Raw genomic sequence first — 16982 nt, forward strand, 5'->3', positions numbered from 1 at the left:
TACCGCGCTCCCGGCTGACATGTCAATGAGATTGCGCAGTTTTCATTTTCCGCGAGTTCCGCCCGTTTCCGGCCGGCGGCCGTGATTGGGCATGCGTGTTGCTTGCGAGCCGGCGCGCTGCTCCTCCCCGCTCCCGCTCGAGCGAGCAGGCATTGGTGGTGACTGGGGGAGGCGGGATCGCGGCGAAGTCCACTTGGCTTCCGTGAGTCCACTCTCCCTTATTGCAGCGCCTGTCACCATGACTGCACTGTGCAGGGCCGGTGGTGTGAGGTGTCAACGGGTAGGCAGCGGTGGTGACCGGACGGCACAGTTGGTGGTAGCCGCTTGTTGATGGCACGGTGTTTGTTGGAGGTTGGGATGGGGAGGGGAGAAGTAATCCTCCGTTGATATCGTTGTTTCTCCGCCCCCATCCCGTCTAACGTATGGCGTTTTTATATGTAACTGTATCGCATTATTCATTCCCAACGTCTTGGGAACGGGGACAGTTTGCCCCGTCAAGTCAATGCCTGCTCTTAGAGTAAAACGGATCACTGCAGCCTATTCTCTTCCATGTGCCCATCAGCTCCATGCCTACTTGCACTGAGGATAATTGACCGTAGCCTATTAACCTACCTAGCGGGCCCATCGTTGGGATGAGAGAAAATGTGTGTGGTCAGTGTGAGAACGTGCATACTCCACACAGAGGGCACCTGAGGTTGACATTGAACATTGGCTACTAGAACTGTGATAACAGCTGCCTTGCTAGCTGAATAACTTTTTTTTAATTTATGAGCTGTGGGACCTTTAACACCAAATTTGTATACAGTAAGTTTCATACACCAATAAGAAAAATAATCTGCTTTCACAAAATCTTCTGCTTTTGTTCCCAAAAAGCTTTGGTTGCTAGCAGTACAGTACTACCAATGATTGTACATTTTTAATTGCCCTAAATTGAGGAATCAGTTAAGAGTTAGCTACAAGTTGATTCTATATTCTGGACTTGGTCAGGATGACAGATTTCTTTCTTGGAACTAGATGAGTTTTTAAGATGATCTGACAGTTTTATGGTGACTTGTGGAACTCTAGCAATGCTCCAGGTATTCTTAAAAATTCCAGTTTATCCAAAATTTTGAAATCCCCTTGCTAGAATTTCAATGGCTCAATTTAATGTTGAATATATACAGTATACAGCCTGAAATCTTGCTTTTTGCAGAGATCCATGAAACAGAGAGGAAAAAACCTGAAGAATGAATGACAAAAACATTAGAACTACAAATACCCCCCTCCCTCTCCCCCCACTTGTTCCAGCAGAGACCATCAACCCCCTCCACCACCCACAAAGCAATAGCGAGCCCCCAGAGGCTATGCTCTATGTACCATCAAAAACTACTTTCCATCCTAATACATTGACATCTCAACAGGCCCTCTCTCTCACTAACGAGGGGGAGAGAGAGAGAGATATCGTTCCTGCCATAGTGAGAGGGGAGGCCAACAGCTTGCTGTTTTGATTTATTTATACTTATTTTGAGTTCCCTTCACTTGAGAATCAGCAAACTCACTCTCACTGTCAAGAGAGAGAACAATCACTTGAGTGCAAAGGCCTCTGACTGCCGCACTCACTGTCTCAATGTTCTGATCCCCCACGAAGACTCAAGCTGTTTCGTGGATGAACTCAAAGTCACCAGGTCCATAAAAGCCTCTGGTGCCAGATTTAATCTTCTTATGCCACTGGGTCAATGACCCAGAATGTCAGTCCAGTAATTTAACTACTTGGGCAGTCTCTCAGAATTGAGGATGACTTATTTCCACTCCAGTTTTGTGAATTGTGATGTGACCAGTATGGGAGTCACAGACTATTTCACACATACGTTGCCATAGAGAACAGACAGGTGGATAATTGGATTCGTGGAGTTATACAGGATGGAAATAGGTCCTTTGTCCTCTTCTTGTTACTAATATCGGGGAGGACGTGCAGGAGTCTGAAGACCCACACTCATCAATTCAGAAACAGCATCACCCTGTCTGCTATCATATCAGACTGTTCAACAGTCTGTGAATGCTACCTCATTATTCCCTTTTTTGCACTATTGATTATTATCATTTATTGTATATTTGTCTTTCCGCTGTTCTGCTGCAAGACAACACATTTCACAACATATAAATCAGTGTTAATAAATCTGATTCTGAACTTAACAATGCTGACCAAATTTCATACGTGAGCTACCTCCATTTCCCTGTGTTTGCTTTAAGATCCCTCTGAAGCTTTACTATCCATGTTAGAAGCCCAGCCGTTGGTCGGGTTGACCATAGATGTTGCATTCCAGCTGTCAATGTGATATGCAAGCCAGGGTAGTACGATATGGAAAGCAATCTGTTGTCTATATAGCAAGTTCCCCCTCTCCACTCAAGTTAATGAATCCAAAGGAGTGGCAGAGACTGATACAGTTTGGCACCAGTGACATCGTAGGAGTTGCCAGTCAGTGTTGAACTCAATGTAAAAATGCCTTAGGGACTCCAGCTCTGTGTTTTCCCTCAGGGTTTATTCCTGAAGCCTTCCCCGTGAGTGGGCATATCACAAGGCAGTGAAGGTTTGAGATCAGAGTTTTCCTTCTGGATGAGCTGCCAGCTATGACTGATAAACTCCATCTGCTGAAGTGACTGGTTTAAGGCACCAGTAACCTGCCTTTGTCCTGTCAGTAGAAACAATTTCACTGGGATTAGTAACTAAGCCACACATGAAGGCCAGGAGCTGGACTTGGTCCTCATTTGAGCATTGGGAGCATTTAATAGGTTGCAGGAGCTTATCCCCACTACCACCCTTGGCTATAACACACTCAACAATCCAGGAACAGCTTCTTCCCCTGTGCCACCTGCTTTCTAAATGGGTATTGAACCCATGAACATTAACTTATTTTTTTTATTTTTATTTCTGCACTACTTATTTAATTTAACTATATATACACAGACATGCATGTATACTTACTGTAATTCAGTTGTTTTTCTCTGTATTATCATGTATTGCTGCTGCAAAGACAACAAATTTCACGACATATGCTAGTGATATTAAACCTGATTCTGATTCTTAAGGAACCTCTATCCATGTACCTGTCCAATTTATATGACATCTGCAAAATTACTAATCAGATCCCTGTAACTTCTCCTCTATGGTAGTAACAAAAAGAGGGCCTGTCAGTGATGGATGCTGCCTTATTAAGACATTCCCTCTTCAAGACATTCTCAATGGTGGGAAGACATCCCCTCTTCAAGACATTCTCAATGTGATGGAGCTGCTGAGTCTACAACCCTGTGCAGCCTTTTGCGATCTTGTGCATTGCAACCTTCATACCAGGCTATGATATAACCAGGCAGAATGGTCTCCACTGTCCACCTCTAGAAATTTGCAGGAGTCTTTGCTGACATGCCAATTCTCAAACACCTAATGAAGTAGAGCCACTGATGAGAACATTGATAAAGGTTTAAGCCTGCACTGTTCATGGGGCTGTCGGACCTGTTATGCAATTGTGATCTGGGTATTTGAAAGGAGCTGCTATTATTTGTTTATACCTTGCTGGGCTAGCAAATTTTTGGAAACTAGATTAAATTCACTACAAGGACATTTAGCTTGATATACAGTGGGTGCTTTCTGCTGTTGCTTATTATGGTTTCAGTTATATTCCATAACAATATTTTTGGTGGTTTTCCAGAGATCAGTATAGTTGCTTAATTCATTTCACATTTAACTTTTATAGCACATTCTATTATCCATCTTTCAGAGCACCCATGTGATCCCATATGTGTGATTGATCTAGGATTTCAAGACAAAATGTGCGTGTTCATTTGTTTTCATATTTTAGCCAAAAGCATTACGTTATATTTTAGGGTGCCCATAGAAAAGACTTTATGAAATATTGAAAAAACTGCAGATGTTGGAAAGAAATGCAGAAGATGCTGGAAATATTCAGCAGGCAGCATCTGTAGAAAAAGAAGGAGATTTAATGTTTTACCAAAAAGAACCTTTGTCAGAATGAGGCAAAATAAGTTTTCACTTCTAAGGTGGGTGAGAGAGGAAAAAATGGAAAAGACAAAAGTAAGACCTCTGACTGGATGAAATCAGTGGATGTTTTTAATGTATGAGACGAACTGAGCAACTCTAAGATGGTCTAGATCGCTCTCTGGAAAACTTGGATAATACTATATTGGAATATGATGGCATCACTGGTTGATAGAGAATGAAGACTGTTAGAGAGGAAATGCATGCAAACATAAAAGCTGTGAAATGCAGAATAAACTTTGCTACCGGAAAGAAAAAAGCCCAACATTATAGATGGATTGGTGAAGAGTAGGCCATCCCTGATGAACCCAGTTGAATTTTGTATGAGATGGGTTTGTGAAGTAGTAATAAGTAAAATGGTTCCACCCCACGTGATTTTTTTGTAGGGGCTCCAGAAGAGGAGCTGTGTGCAGTTCTGGATGCTGAAGTACAGGAAAAATATGACTAATCTAGAAAAGGTACAGAAAAGATTCACAAGGATGTTGCCTGAATTGGTTAGAAAGGGAAAATAGATAGGCTGGCCCAGTTTTTGCAAGATTGGAGAAACTGAGAGGCAACATGATACAGGTAATGCTACAGTTGTTATTGTTATGGGGGATTTCAACATGCAGGTAGACTGGAGGAATCAGGTTGGTACTGGACCCCAAGAAAGGGAGTTTGTGGAGTCCCTCCAAGATGGATTCTTAGAACAGCTTGTACTGGAGCCTACCAGAGAGAGCGCAGTTCTAGATTTTGTGTTGTGCAATGAATCGGATTTGATCAGGGACCTCGAGGTAAGGGAGCCATTAGGAGGTAGTGACTATAATATGATAAGTTTTAATCTACAATTTGAGAGGGAGAAGGGAAACTTGGAAGTTTCAGTATTACAGTTGAACAAAGGGAACTATGGTGCTATGAGGGAGGAGCTGGCCAAAGTGCAATGGAACAATACCCTAGCAGGGATGACAGTGGAACAGCAATGGCAAGTGTTTCTGGGAATAATGCGGAAGGTGCAGGATCAGCTCGTTCCAAAGAGGAAGAAAGATCCTAATGGGAGTAAGGGGAGGCCGTGGCTGACAAGGGAAGTAATGGGCAGTATAAAAGTAAAAGAGAAGAAATATAACATAGCAAAGACGAGTGGGAGCGGAGGATTGGGAAACTTTTAAAGAGCGACAGAAGGTAACTAAAAAGGCAATATGCGGAGAAAAAAATGAGGTACGAAGGTAAACTAGCCAAGAATATAAAGGAGGATAGTAAAAGCTTCTTTAGGTATGTGAAAAGGAAAACAATAGTTAAGACCAAAATTGGGCCCTAGAAGACAGAAACGGGTGAATTTATTATGGGGAACAAGGAAATGGCAGACGAGTTGAACAGGTACTTTGGATCTGTCTTCACTAGGGAAGACACAAACAATCTCCCAGATGTAATAGTGGCCAAAGGACTTAGGGTAATGGATGAACTGAAGGAAATTTATATTAGGCAGGAAATGGTGTTGGATAGACTGTTGGGTCTGAAGGCTGATAAGTCCCCGGGACCTGATGGTCTGCATCCCAGGGTACTTAAGGAGGTGGCTTTAGAAATCGTGGATGCATTGGTAATCATTTTCCGATGTTCTATAGATTCAGGATCAGTACCTGTGGATTGAAGGGTGGCTAATGTTGTCCCTCTCTTCAAGAAGGGAGGAAGAGAGAAAACAGGGAATTATAGACCGGTTAGCCTGACGTCGGCAGTGGGAAAGATGCTGGAGTCAATTATAAAAGATGAAATTATGGCACATCTGGATAGCAGTAACAGGATCGGTCCGAGTCAGCATGGATTTACGAAGGGGAAATCATGCTTGACTAATCTTCTGGAATTTTTTGAGGATGTAACTATGAAAATGGACATGGGAAAGCCAGTGGATGTAGTGTAACTGGACTTTCAGAAAGCCTTTGATAAAGTCCCACATAGGAGATTAGTGGGCAAAATTAGGGCACATGGTTTTGGGGGCAGAGTACTGACATGGATTGAAAACTGGCTGGCTGACAGAAAACAAAGAGTAGCGATTAACGGGTCCCTTTCGGAATGGCAGGCGGTGACCAGTGGGGTACCACAGGGTTCAGAGCTGGGACCACAACTGTTTACAATATATATTAATGATTTAGATGAGGGAATTAAAAGTAACATTAGCAAATTTGCCAATGACACAAAGCTGGGTGGCCGTGTGAAATGTGAGGAGGATGTTATGAGAATGCAGGGTGACTTGGACAGGCTGCGTGAGTGGGCAGATGCATGGCAGATGCAGTTTAATGTGGATAAATGTGAGGTTATCCACTTTGGTGGTAAGAACAGGAAGGAAGATTATTATCTAAATGGAGTCAAGTTAGGAAAAGGGGAAGTACAACAAGATCTAGGTGTTCTTGTACATCAGTCACTGAAAGCAAGCATGCAAGTACAGCAGGCAGTGAAGAAAGCTAATGGCATGCTGGCCTTCATAACAAGGGGAATTGAGTATGAGAGCAAAGAGGTCCTTCTGCAGCTGTACAGGGCCCTGGTGAGACCACACCTGGAGTACTGTGTGCAGTTTTGGTCTCCAAATTTGAGGAAGGACATTCTAGCTATTGAGGGAGTGCAGCGTAGGTTCACAAGGTTAATTCCGGGGATGGCGGGACTGTCATATGTTGAAAGATTGGAGCGACTGGGCTTGTACACTCTGGAATTTAGAAGGCTGAGAGGGGATCTTATTGAAACATATAAGATTATTAAGGGATTGGACATGCTGGAGGCAGGAAGCATGTTCCCACTGATGGGTGGGTCCAGAACCAGAGGCCACAGTTTAAGAATATGGGGTAGGCCATTTAGAATGAGTTGAGGAAAAGCTTTTTCACCCAGAGAGTGGTGGATATATGGAATGCTCTGCCCCAGAAGGCTGTGGAGGCCAAGTCTCTGGATGCTTTCAAGAAAGAGATAGATAGAGCTCTTAAAGATAGCGGAATCAAAGGTTATGGGGATAAGGCAGGAACTGGATAGTGATTGTGGATGATCAGCCATGATCACAGTGAATGGTGGTGCTGGCTTGAAGGGCCAAATGGCTTACTCCTGCACCTATTGTCTATTGTCTATAAGGTCTATTAAATTGTAAGGAGCATATGTGGGTTAGACAACCAGAGGTTGTTTTCCATGGTAAGGGTATCTAAAATGATAGAGATCAGCACACACAAAATGCTGGAGCAACTCAGCGTGTCAGACAGCATTTATATAAGGAAATGAACAACCAACATTGCAGGCCAAAACCGTTCATCAGGACAAACTGGAAGGAAGGAGAGGATTATCCCTTTAAATGGTAGGAGGTAGGGAGGAGAAGGAAGTTCAAGGTGATAGGTGAAACCAGCTGAGAGGGGAGAAGGTGGGATGGGGAAAGGGAATAATCTGAGAACTGGGAAGCCGAAGGGCTGATGATGTTAGGAGAGGACTGTCGATCATGGAATAAAAAGGAGGTAGAGAACCAGAGGGGTGAAGGTGATGGGCAGGTCATGAGGGTGGGGAAATGTGTACTAGGGTTACAGAGGGATAAGGGAAATGGGGGTGGTTACAATAAGTTAGGGAAATCAATGTTGACGCTGTCAGGTTGGTGAATACCAATAAGGAATGTGACTTGTTGCTTAACCACTTGTCCACATACATCCTCCGTCACCACTATTCAGGGCCCTAAGCAGTACTTCTAGGTGAGGCAGCATTTGGCATACAAGTCCATCAGTTTCATTTATTGTATCCTTTGCTCCTGTTGTGGCCTCCTGTTCATCAGTGAGACCAATGCAGATTGGGCATCACATCATTGAGCACCCCCTTCACTCTGTGTGCTACATCAGCCAGCATTTCCTCGTGACTAGCTTTTTTAATTCTACTTCCCATTCCCATTCTGACATGTCTGCCCATGCCTCCTCCATTGGCACATTGAAGCCAGACACAGATTGGAGAAGCAATAACAAGCAAGAGAAATCCAAGCAACACAAAATGCTGAAGGAACTCAGCAGGCTAGGCAGCATCTATGGAGAAGAGTGCAGATGACATTTCAGGTCATGACTCTTCAGAAGGACTGGAGAATAAAAAAGATGTTTGCCAGTCCTCCCTAAACATCAACTGTACTTTTTTTCCATAGGTGCTGCCTGCCCTGCTGAGTTCCTCTAGCATTTTGTGTGTGTTGCTTGGAGAAGCAATAGCACATATTCCACCTTGGTAGTCTCCAACCTGTCGACATGAACATTGATTTCTCTAACTTGCTATAACTGTTCCTCCTGTTCCCTACCCCCATTGTTTTCCTTTAACCCTTCCGCTGCCCTCATGACCTGCACATCGCCTTCACTTTCACCACTCAGGTTCTCCACCTCCCTTGCTTTATTCCACAGTCTACTGTCCTCTCTTATCAGATTTTTATTTCTTCAGCCCTTTGCCTTCCATACCTATCACCTCCCAGCTTCTCATATTATTCTCTACTCCCACTCCCACCCCCACCCCCACCCTCCTGCCTTCCGCCTCACTTGGATCCACCTATTAGTTGTCAGTTTCTGCTTCTCATCCTCACTCTACTCCTTCGTTCTGGCTTCTTTTCCCCTCTGGTTTAAGATGGCACTGGAGAGACACAGTAATGTATTGCTGGCAGCAAACAAAACAATTAACTGCTCTATAAAATCACACTTTTTCTGGAAAAAGATCACTGCTATCAATAGCCTGTAACTTCCCTTTTGGAGTTGAACTTCTGAACTGCCTGTACAACCTGGCATTTTTGCAGTGTGAACTGAAGTCTCGAAGGAGCAGGATGGTTGCGGCATGGTGTGTACGGGCCCAACAGCAAGGAGCGACCAATGATTGGCCATTGCTGGAGCGGACTTGGAACCAATTTGAGGCAAGGTGAGGTAAGGCAGAGAAGAATTGGCATGGCCCGGGGCCGAGGCCAAGGAACAAGCCGATGTTTGACCAATTTAAGTGACAGGCCAGATTGGAAAGGTTGGTTCCGGCCCAATCGAGGAGATGGAGCCTGGGCCCAAGAGCATATTGAAGCGGTAGGGCCTGGGTCAAAGAACGAGGGACAAGCTGAGGTGTGGGTGATTTAAGTGCCGGGCCAGATTGAAAAGGTCGGGTGTCAAGGCCAGAGCTGAGGGACAGGCCAGTGTTCAGCTCACTTCTCAGTGAGGTTTACTCATCTCTGCGTTGAACTGAGGCTGTGACCTGCAATTCATGGGCTCCTGGACTGGCTGTGAACTCACTTTTGTGAACTTTAGTTCAGAATGATATTTGCTTATTTGTTATTATTTGCACAATTTGTTCTGTTTTTTGCACATTGAGTGTTTGAAAGTCTTTTTTAATGGGTTCTATTGGGTTTCTTTGTTTTGTGGCTGACTGCAAGGAGACAAAATCTCAAGGTTCTATATAGTATTCAGACTCTGATAACAAATGTACTTTGAACTTTCCAGTCCTGATGAAGGGCCTCAGTCCAAAAAATTAGCTGTTCGTTTTCCTCGCTGCCTGGCTGACTGAGTACCTCCCGTGCTTTGTGTGTGTTGATCCAGATTTTCAGCATCCAAAGTTTTTCTTATCTCTAAGGTGATAGGACATAGATTTAAGTTGAGTGGGAATTAGTTTAAAAGGGATCTGAGAGGTAAGCTTTTCACACAGTGTAGTTGATATATGGAATAGCTGCCAGAAAGATGGTGGAGGGAGGAACAGTAACAACATCAAAAGGCATCTGAAGGGGTACTAGAATGAACAAGGCATAGAGGGACATGGAATTATTGCAAGCCAGTGATACTAGTATAGATAGGCATTATGGTTAGTGTAGACATGTTATGCCAAAGGGCCTCTTTCTATGCTGTACAACTTTATGAATCTATAAAGGATTTTGATAAAGCTGCTGATAAATTCCTAGTAGCCACATATGGAGCTCAAGGAATTGTAGGGAAATTACTGAGCACAGAAGATGGAGGAACAATGGGCAAATAGACAATATATCTGGATGTGTCTAAAGGTCTATGTTGGGGGTTCAACCATTGACTATTTAAACCTTTAAGATGAAAAATGGTGGTTAGTGAGGAGCATAGTATCAAGCTAGAGAAATACTGATCAGCCGATAAGTTGGGCAAAGCATTGTCAGCGAAATTTCAGCTTGAGGTCTGTGAAATTTTGGAACATCAAGTAAGAATAAGACATTCACAATAAATGGTAGAGTCCTGGTATTGAGGAACATGAGAACCTTGTATAGGAGTCCTAAGGTCATAGAAAGTGACAACACAGATAGGATGGTAAAGAAATCATATGGGATGCTGGTGTTCATTAGGACATACAGTGTAAGAGTAGGAAGTTAGGATTCAGCTTTGTGAAACATTAGTGAGACTACGATATAGAAAAAAAAAGTACATATCAGAAATTAGGGGTTCCTGTACTTCAGTTAGCAAAGTATCATGGAGAAATACTGAAAATAAATGCAATAGCTGCTGATAAATGAACTGTAAATATATATATTGTATACAATTTTAGTCACTACAGTTAGAAAGGATGTGACAGCTCTGAAATTCACCAGGATATTGCCTGAGTTGTGTCTCAATTCTGATGAGAAACTTTTGGCTGACAGGAAACCTGATGGAGGTGTACAAATCTATGAATGGCATAGATAGGACAGACAGTAGTAAACTTTTCCCCATAGCAGAAATATCTATATCACCACTCATTGATGTTACCTGCTTATTCTGAATTTAAATATAATCCCCAGTTTTTGCAGCAGAATTTTATGTTGTATCTCTGAATCATTAATTTACGTCTCTGAATTAATAGTCCAGTGATATTAGTAATTGCTCTCATACACCATGGTTAATCCTTAGAAGATTATTGATTCCTAACATTACTTTATGCTGTCACTTTTAGAAAATTATAAGGAACAGCCAACTCTGCTGCCAGACTCCACCTTCAATTACCATCCACATGAAATCTGTAGGAACAAGGTTAAACCAACAAAGGAAAGGCACAAAGCTGAAGCAAGCATGTGCGCTGAAAGCTCAGAAGATACATGGAAAGAATATTCATTTAATTTCAAAGCCCAAACATACTAGAGGACCTTGTCTGATTATTCAGCGCCAAGAAATGGCAACTTTCTTCAAATTATTTGGTATGTATTGCAGGACAAGAGAAAGCACATATGAGTAAAGATTACATATGCAGGTTGATACAGCAGCTTGATGCCTAAAACATTACCAGGAATTAAGCAATAATTCTGTTTTGTGTGTAATTGGTAAATGGTACAAATGTACTCCAATTTTAACCTTATGTTTTGTTTGTTTAATTTGGGAACCTAATCCTTTAGGTTCCACTGCCGGTAAGTCCTAACCCACTGCTTGTGAAAAATGTAACTTTAAATCATTGGGGAATAAAAAATGCCTCATCTGTGGCATTCTGAATAATATTTGTCTCTCTACTTGCTTCAGAGAGAGAAAAAGTGCAACATATTCCAGCTATTAAGTAAGTATGAGAAGGTTGGCCTTTGAGAAGACAGTTGAACAGAATAGGCCTGGTTACTCAGGAAGAATGAGATATAAACTTGAGGTATGACATACTTGGGACCTTGACAGGGTAGATTCTAAGAAACTATTTCCTTTGGCTTGGGAAGCTTGAATTATGGATACGTCTCAAGATTGAGATAAGAAAACATTTCTTCACGCAGATGATCGTAAATGGTTGGATTTCTTTGTTTTAGAGCAGGAGTTCCCAACCCTTTTTTTATGCCATGGACCAATATCATTAAGCATGGGGTCCATGTACCCCAGGTTAGGAGTTCCTGCTTTAGAGCATAGAAATCTTTGGACTTTGGAGAGGACTTCCGGGTCATCAAGGGAATGGCGGCGTAAGGAAAAGGTCTCTCGACAAAAAAGGAGGTAAACTGCCCCAAAATCGAATTTAGACAAATACTTAATATTGCATAACTATATTAATAAAAGGGGCAAGGATGATGCCTAAGAACAAGAATAAAAAGTCCGCTTCGAAGGCTGATAAACATAAAGAGATGCAGCAAGGCGAAGGGCCTAGCTCCCCCACGGCAAGCCAGGACGGAGATAATGAGGGGGAATCAGTGACTCTGTCTTTGATTCTCGGAGAGATTCGCGAGTTCCGACAAGATAACAGCAAACAGCTGGAAGATATTAAAGGAGAAATAGTAAAAACTAACTCGCGGATAGATGAAGCCGAAGCGAGGATTGTTGGAATTGAAGAGAAGCTACAAAACGCCGAGGAAGTGATAGCAGAAATGCTGAAGCTACAAGACCAACTCCAGTGGAAACTAATAGATCAAGGCGGCCGCTCGAGAAGGGAAAATGTGAGGATCTACGGAGTTCCCGAAGGAACCGAAGGTAAACCCGGATTGATGATTCCCTTCGTGGAGAAGCTGCTTAGAGAGAACCTTGATATGCCGGCTGCAAAAGACCTACAGATAGAAAGGGCTCACCGCGCGTTGGCACCACAGCCCCCGGCAGGCGCCCAGCCCAGATCGATTCTGATCAGATTTCTCAGTTACAGAACGAAGGAAGAGGTGCTTAAAAGAGCATGGCAAAAGAAAGGTTTCATGTGGAACAACTGCAAAATCAGTTTAGACCACGACTACGCACCGGGGATTCTTGCCAGACGGAAGGAATATACGGAAACACGGAGAGTCCTGAAGGAAAACAACATCAGATTCCAGACCCTGTATCCAGCTCGGCTGAGAGTCTTTTACGACGAAGGGACAAAAACTTACGCTACGGTGGAGGAGGCAACGTCGGACCTGGCGGACCGGGGACTACCTATTAAAGTTATCACCCAACCGGAGTCGCTACTGGAGAGGATTCGGCAGAAGTCCTGGCAGTTAGTGGGGCGAGGACGCTCCACTTGAACCAGGGTGTCAAACTACAAGGAAAAGCTGCAAATATTCAGACGCGAATGTACAGAGAATACAGATTAATTAAGAGAAATGACTGAAAAGAGTAAATTGGACTTAAAAGTAAAATGAAAACTGGTAACTGAAAATAAACTAGGCGGAATAACTTGAATGATAGCAATATGGTCGAGACATAAATAGGAGAAAATTCTCTATGATTATTCAAACTGCTGAGGGCCCTCTAACACAGGGTGAAGATAGAGGTTATCCCTCTGAACTGAGGCGGGTCGGTGCTCAGGCCTCACTGTGGGAAGTCGGGAAAAATTTTCAAATGTTATACGTTCAGAAATGTCTAGGGTGTGGTTATATGTCTTGGTTTACTGTTGAGAAGGGATTGCTTACTGTTTGGTTAGAAAAGGAGAATGCTTTTTTTCTACTAGAGAAAAATGCAAACTGAATTGGTAAAAATAATTTCCTATAATGTTAATGGGGTTTTGAATCCAATTAAAAGAAATAAGATTATGTCTAAATTGAAAAAAGAGAGGGCACAAATAGCTTTCCTCCAGGAAACACATATGAGCCAATCTGAACATGGAAAATTAAAAAGAATGGGCTTTAAGCATGTATTTTATTCATCATATAAATTGAGTCACAAAAGAGGGGTAGCTACTTTAATATCAAGTACTCTTAATTATGAACATATTTCAGAGACTAGAGACAAAGAAGGACGGTTTGTAAAAATCACAGGAAGAATAGAAGGTACAGAAATAACATTGCTGAATGTTTATGCTCCTCCAGGTAGTGAATGGTCATTTTATAGACACATTTTTGACCTAATGGTCAGTTCTCGAGGGGTAGTAATTTGTGGAGGGGATTTTAATATTAGATTAAATCCTATATTAGATTCTTCAAGAATAGTTACTCAGAATAAACCTCTGACTCGGAAAGTGAATTCATTGATGGAGGAGTTGGGAATTATAGACGTCTGGAGGGAATTACACCCTACTAGTAAAGATTATACATATTACTCTTTCCCTCATTCAGCCTATTCAAGGATAGACTATTTCTTTATCTTTAATACAGATAGACTCAGGATAAAAAACTGTAATATTGCAACAATTGATCTGTCGGATCATAGCCCAGTCTCTATGTCTCTAATCCTGGAAAGGAAAATGAGGACAACACTATGGAGGCTAAACTCACATATACTTAATAACCCAAAAGTAATGGAGAGATTAAGGGGAGAAATCAAAGAATATCTAGACCTTAATGACACGGGAGAAACATCACCAGTGATTTTATGGGATACATTGAAAGCTGTACTGAGAGGGAAAATTATTTCCATTACTACTCACATGAAAAAAATCAATGCACAAAAATTAGCAGGCCTTCAAGGAAAATTAAAACAACTTCAAGTTGTAGACAGCAACAAAAGTAATTCAAATCGAAAACAGGAAATTAGGAAATTGCAAAGTGAAATTGATGATATTTATACGTTGGAAACTCAAAGAAATTTTCTTTACCTGAGACAAAAGATTTATGAAGTAGGAGGTAAATCAGCTAGATTATTAGCATATAAATTACGAAAACAACAAGCAGACAATACAATTCATAAAATAAAGAATCCAAAGACAAAGCTTGTGGAGAGTACAATAGGGAAAATTCAAGAGAGTTTTGAAACATATTATCGAGAGCTGTACTCCCAACCCCGGGCCCCCAATGAGCCCTATATAGACAGTGTATTGAATTTTTTAGATCTACCTAAACTTACAGATTTACAAAATGAAAGTTTATTAGAACCAGTAACTGTCAAAGAACTGAACGTGGCCATCTCTAGGTTAAAGGCTGGAAAGTCCCCGGGTTCTGATGGGTTTACCTCAGAGTGGTACAAGTCCCTGAAGACACAGTTAGCCCCATTACTACTTAACACCTTTAATTGGATCTTGCAGAGAGGAGAAACTCCACCTTCCTGGAGAGAAGCGATTATTTCAGTTATTCCTAAAGAGGGTAAAGATAAACTAGAATGTGGCAATTATCGGCCAATTAGTGTTCTTAATTTAGATTACAAACTATTTACATCTATATTAGCGCGCAGATTGGAAAAGCTTTTACCTGGCCTAATCCATTTAGACCAGACTGGATTTATTCAACAAAGACAAACACAGGACAACATAAGGAGAACTCTGCACATATTAGAACAGGTTAATAAGAACGAGACAGAGACAATGGTAGTAGGATTGGACGCTGAGAAAGCTTTTGATTCGGTTAGTTGGGCATTATGATAGCCCTACAGCCCGAATTAAGATAAATGGGGACCTCTCTGACTCCTTCATTTTAGAGAGCGGCACTAGACAGGGATGCCCAATTTCTCCTCTCCTTTTTGCGCTATATATTGAACCACTTGCCCAACTAATAAGACAGAGCGAAATCGTAAAAGGTATCAAGGTGGCAGGATTGAACAGAAAGTGGCGTTATTCGCAGATGATGTTTTGGTCTATCTGAGTGAACCAGAAAAATCATTTATAGGATTGTTTACACTGTTGGATGACTTTGGGAAAATATCAGGTTATAAAATAAATGTAAAGAAAACGCAGGTTATGTCCCTAAATTATACACCATCCAAAAAATTGCAGGATACATACGATCTTAAGTGGGAAGCTAAATCATTAAAATATTTAGGAATAACCCTGCCGAAGGATCTTTCAACACTGTCACAGGTAAATTATGGGCCATTAATCTCAGAGATAAAAGCAGATATGCATAGATGGAATCTTATCCCCTTTTTAAGTTTAAATTCAAGGATAAATACTATAAAAATGAATATTCTTCCTCGGTTATTATATCTTTTCCGTACTTTACCAGTGGAGGTGGATGATAATCAATTCAGGGAATGGGACAAATGGATTTCCCGCTTTATTTGGCAAGGAAGGAAACCAAGAATTCGATGTAACACCTTACAGTTAGGGAAGGAAAGAGGAGGTATGGTTCTTCCTTGCCTGAGAAATTATTTTTATGCCTCACAGATAACCCCTCTGTTATATTGGTGTAATAGGGAATATAAGGCTAGATGGAAGGAAATAGAATTTGGATTAGTTGACAGTTTTCCTCTTCAGGCCTCAATAGCTGACAAAGGATTGATGGCCCAGTTGGAAAAATTTAATAATGCTTGGATAAATCTTACATTAAAAGTATGGCAGAAGGTGGTTAATTCATGTGGAATTAATAACATGCTAAAACTCTTTAGATGGTGTGCATATGATACCGAATTCCTTCCCAACAGAGGAGATAAAAGATTTGAGCTATGGATAAAGAAAGGTCTTACAACCTACCTCTCATTTATAGATAAAAGAGTATTACAAAGTTTCCAAATCCTGCAGGACAAACATGGCCTAGAACACAATGACTTTTTTAGGTACCTTCAAGTATGAAACTATGTTAACCAGAGTTGTAGATATACAAACCTATCAACAGTAGAATTAGGATTTTTCAAGATTCTGAATTTGGCTTGCAGTTCAATACCTAGTAAATCAGTTTCTCGATTATATAATGCACTCTCCCATGCTAAAAATGTAAATACACTGTATATTAAAGAGAAGTGGGAGAAAGAAGCGGGGTTGGTACTTTCAGAGGAGGCTTGGGGGAAAATCTGCAGCTTTCAATGGTCCTCGACTAATTCTTTGACTTGGAGAGAACATTGTTGGAAAAACATTATAAGATACTTCAAGACCCCATATCAGGAAAAATATAAAGATACAAATGTGATGTGTTGGAGAAGGTGCGGCTCCAAGGAGGCAAATCATTTTCATATTTTCTGGGATTGCCCTAAATTAAGTCTATTTTGGGAAGGTATTCATAGAACATTAGTTAAGGTACTTAGGTCCCAGATACCTCTGAACTTTGAGACGCTCTATTTGGGGCATGTATTGTTCCTTGAACAGAAGGAAGATATAAAGTTGCTGCAGGCCCTCTTAGCGGCAAGTAAGAAATCAATCACTAGAAAATGGCTAAATCCAATATCACCTACATTAGAAGATTGGTACGAAATTATCTTGGAAATATTTAAAATGGAAAAGTTGACTTACTCCCTGAGAACTCAAAAAG

The 16982-nt window shown here is 41.5% G+C and overlaps 1 protein-coding gene across 2 annotated transcripts in view; it reads left to right on the forward strand.

Annotated features, from left to right (window-relative positions):
• Positions 1-207: 207 nt before the first annotated feature.
• spdya (speedy/RINGO cell cycle regulator family member A) overlaps positions 208-16982 on the forward strand; it is a 40680-nt gene continuing 23905 nt past the window's right edge. The window contains exons 1-2 of one of the 2 annotated variants that reach the window (XM_063040683.1): positions 208-280; positions 10904-11144. In XM_063040683.1, the coding sequence (XP_062896753.1) occupies positions 239-280; positions 10904-11144 (283 nt within the window). In that variant the 5' untranslated portion in view covers positions 208-238. Of the gene's footprint in view, positions 281-722; positions 805-10903; positions 11145-16982 lie in introns of those variants that run through there. The other variant, XM_063040684.1, reaches the window with a different exon arrangement.

This window comes from Mobula hypostoma, chromosome 2 (assembly GCF_963921235.1).
Source record: "Mobula hypostoma chromosome 2, sMobHyp1.1, whole genome shotgun sequence".
In the NCBI taxonomy this organism is placed as follows: Eukaryota; Metazoa; Chordata; class Chondrichthyes; order Myliobatiformes; family Myliobatidae; genus Mobula; species Mobula hypostoma.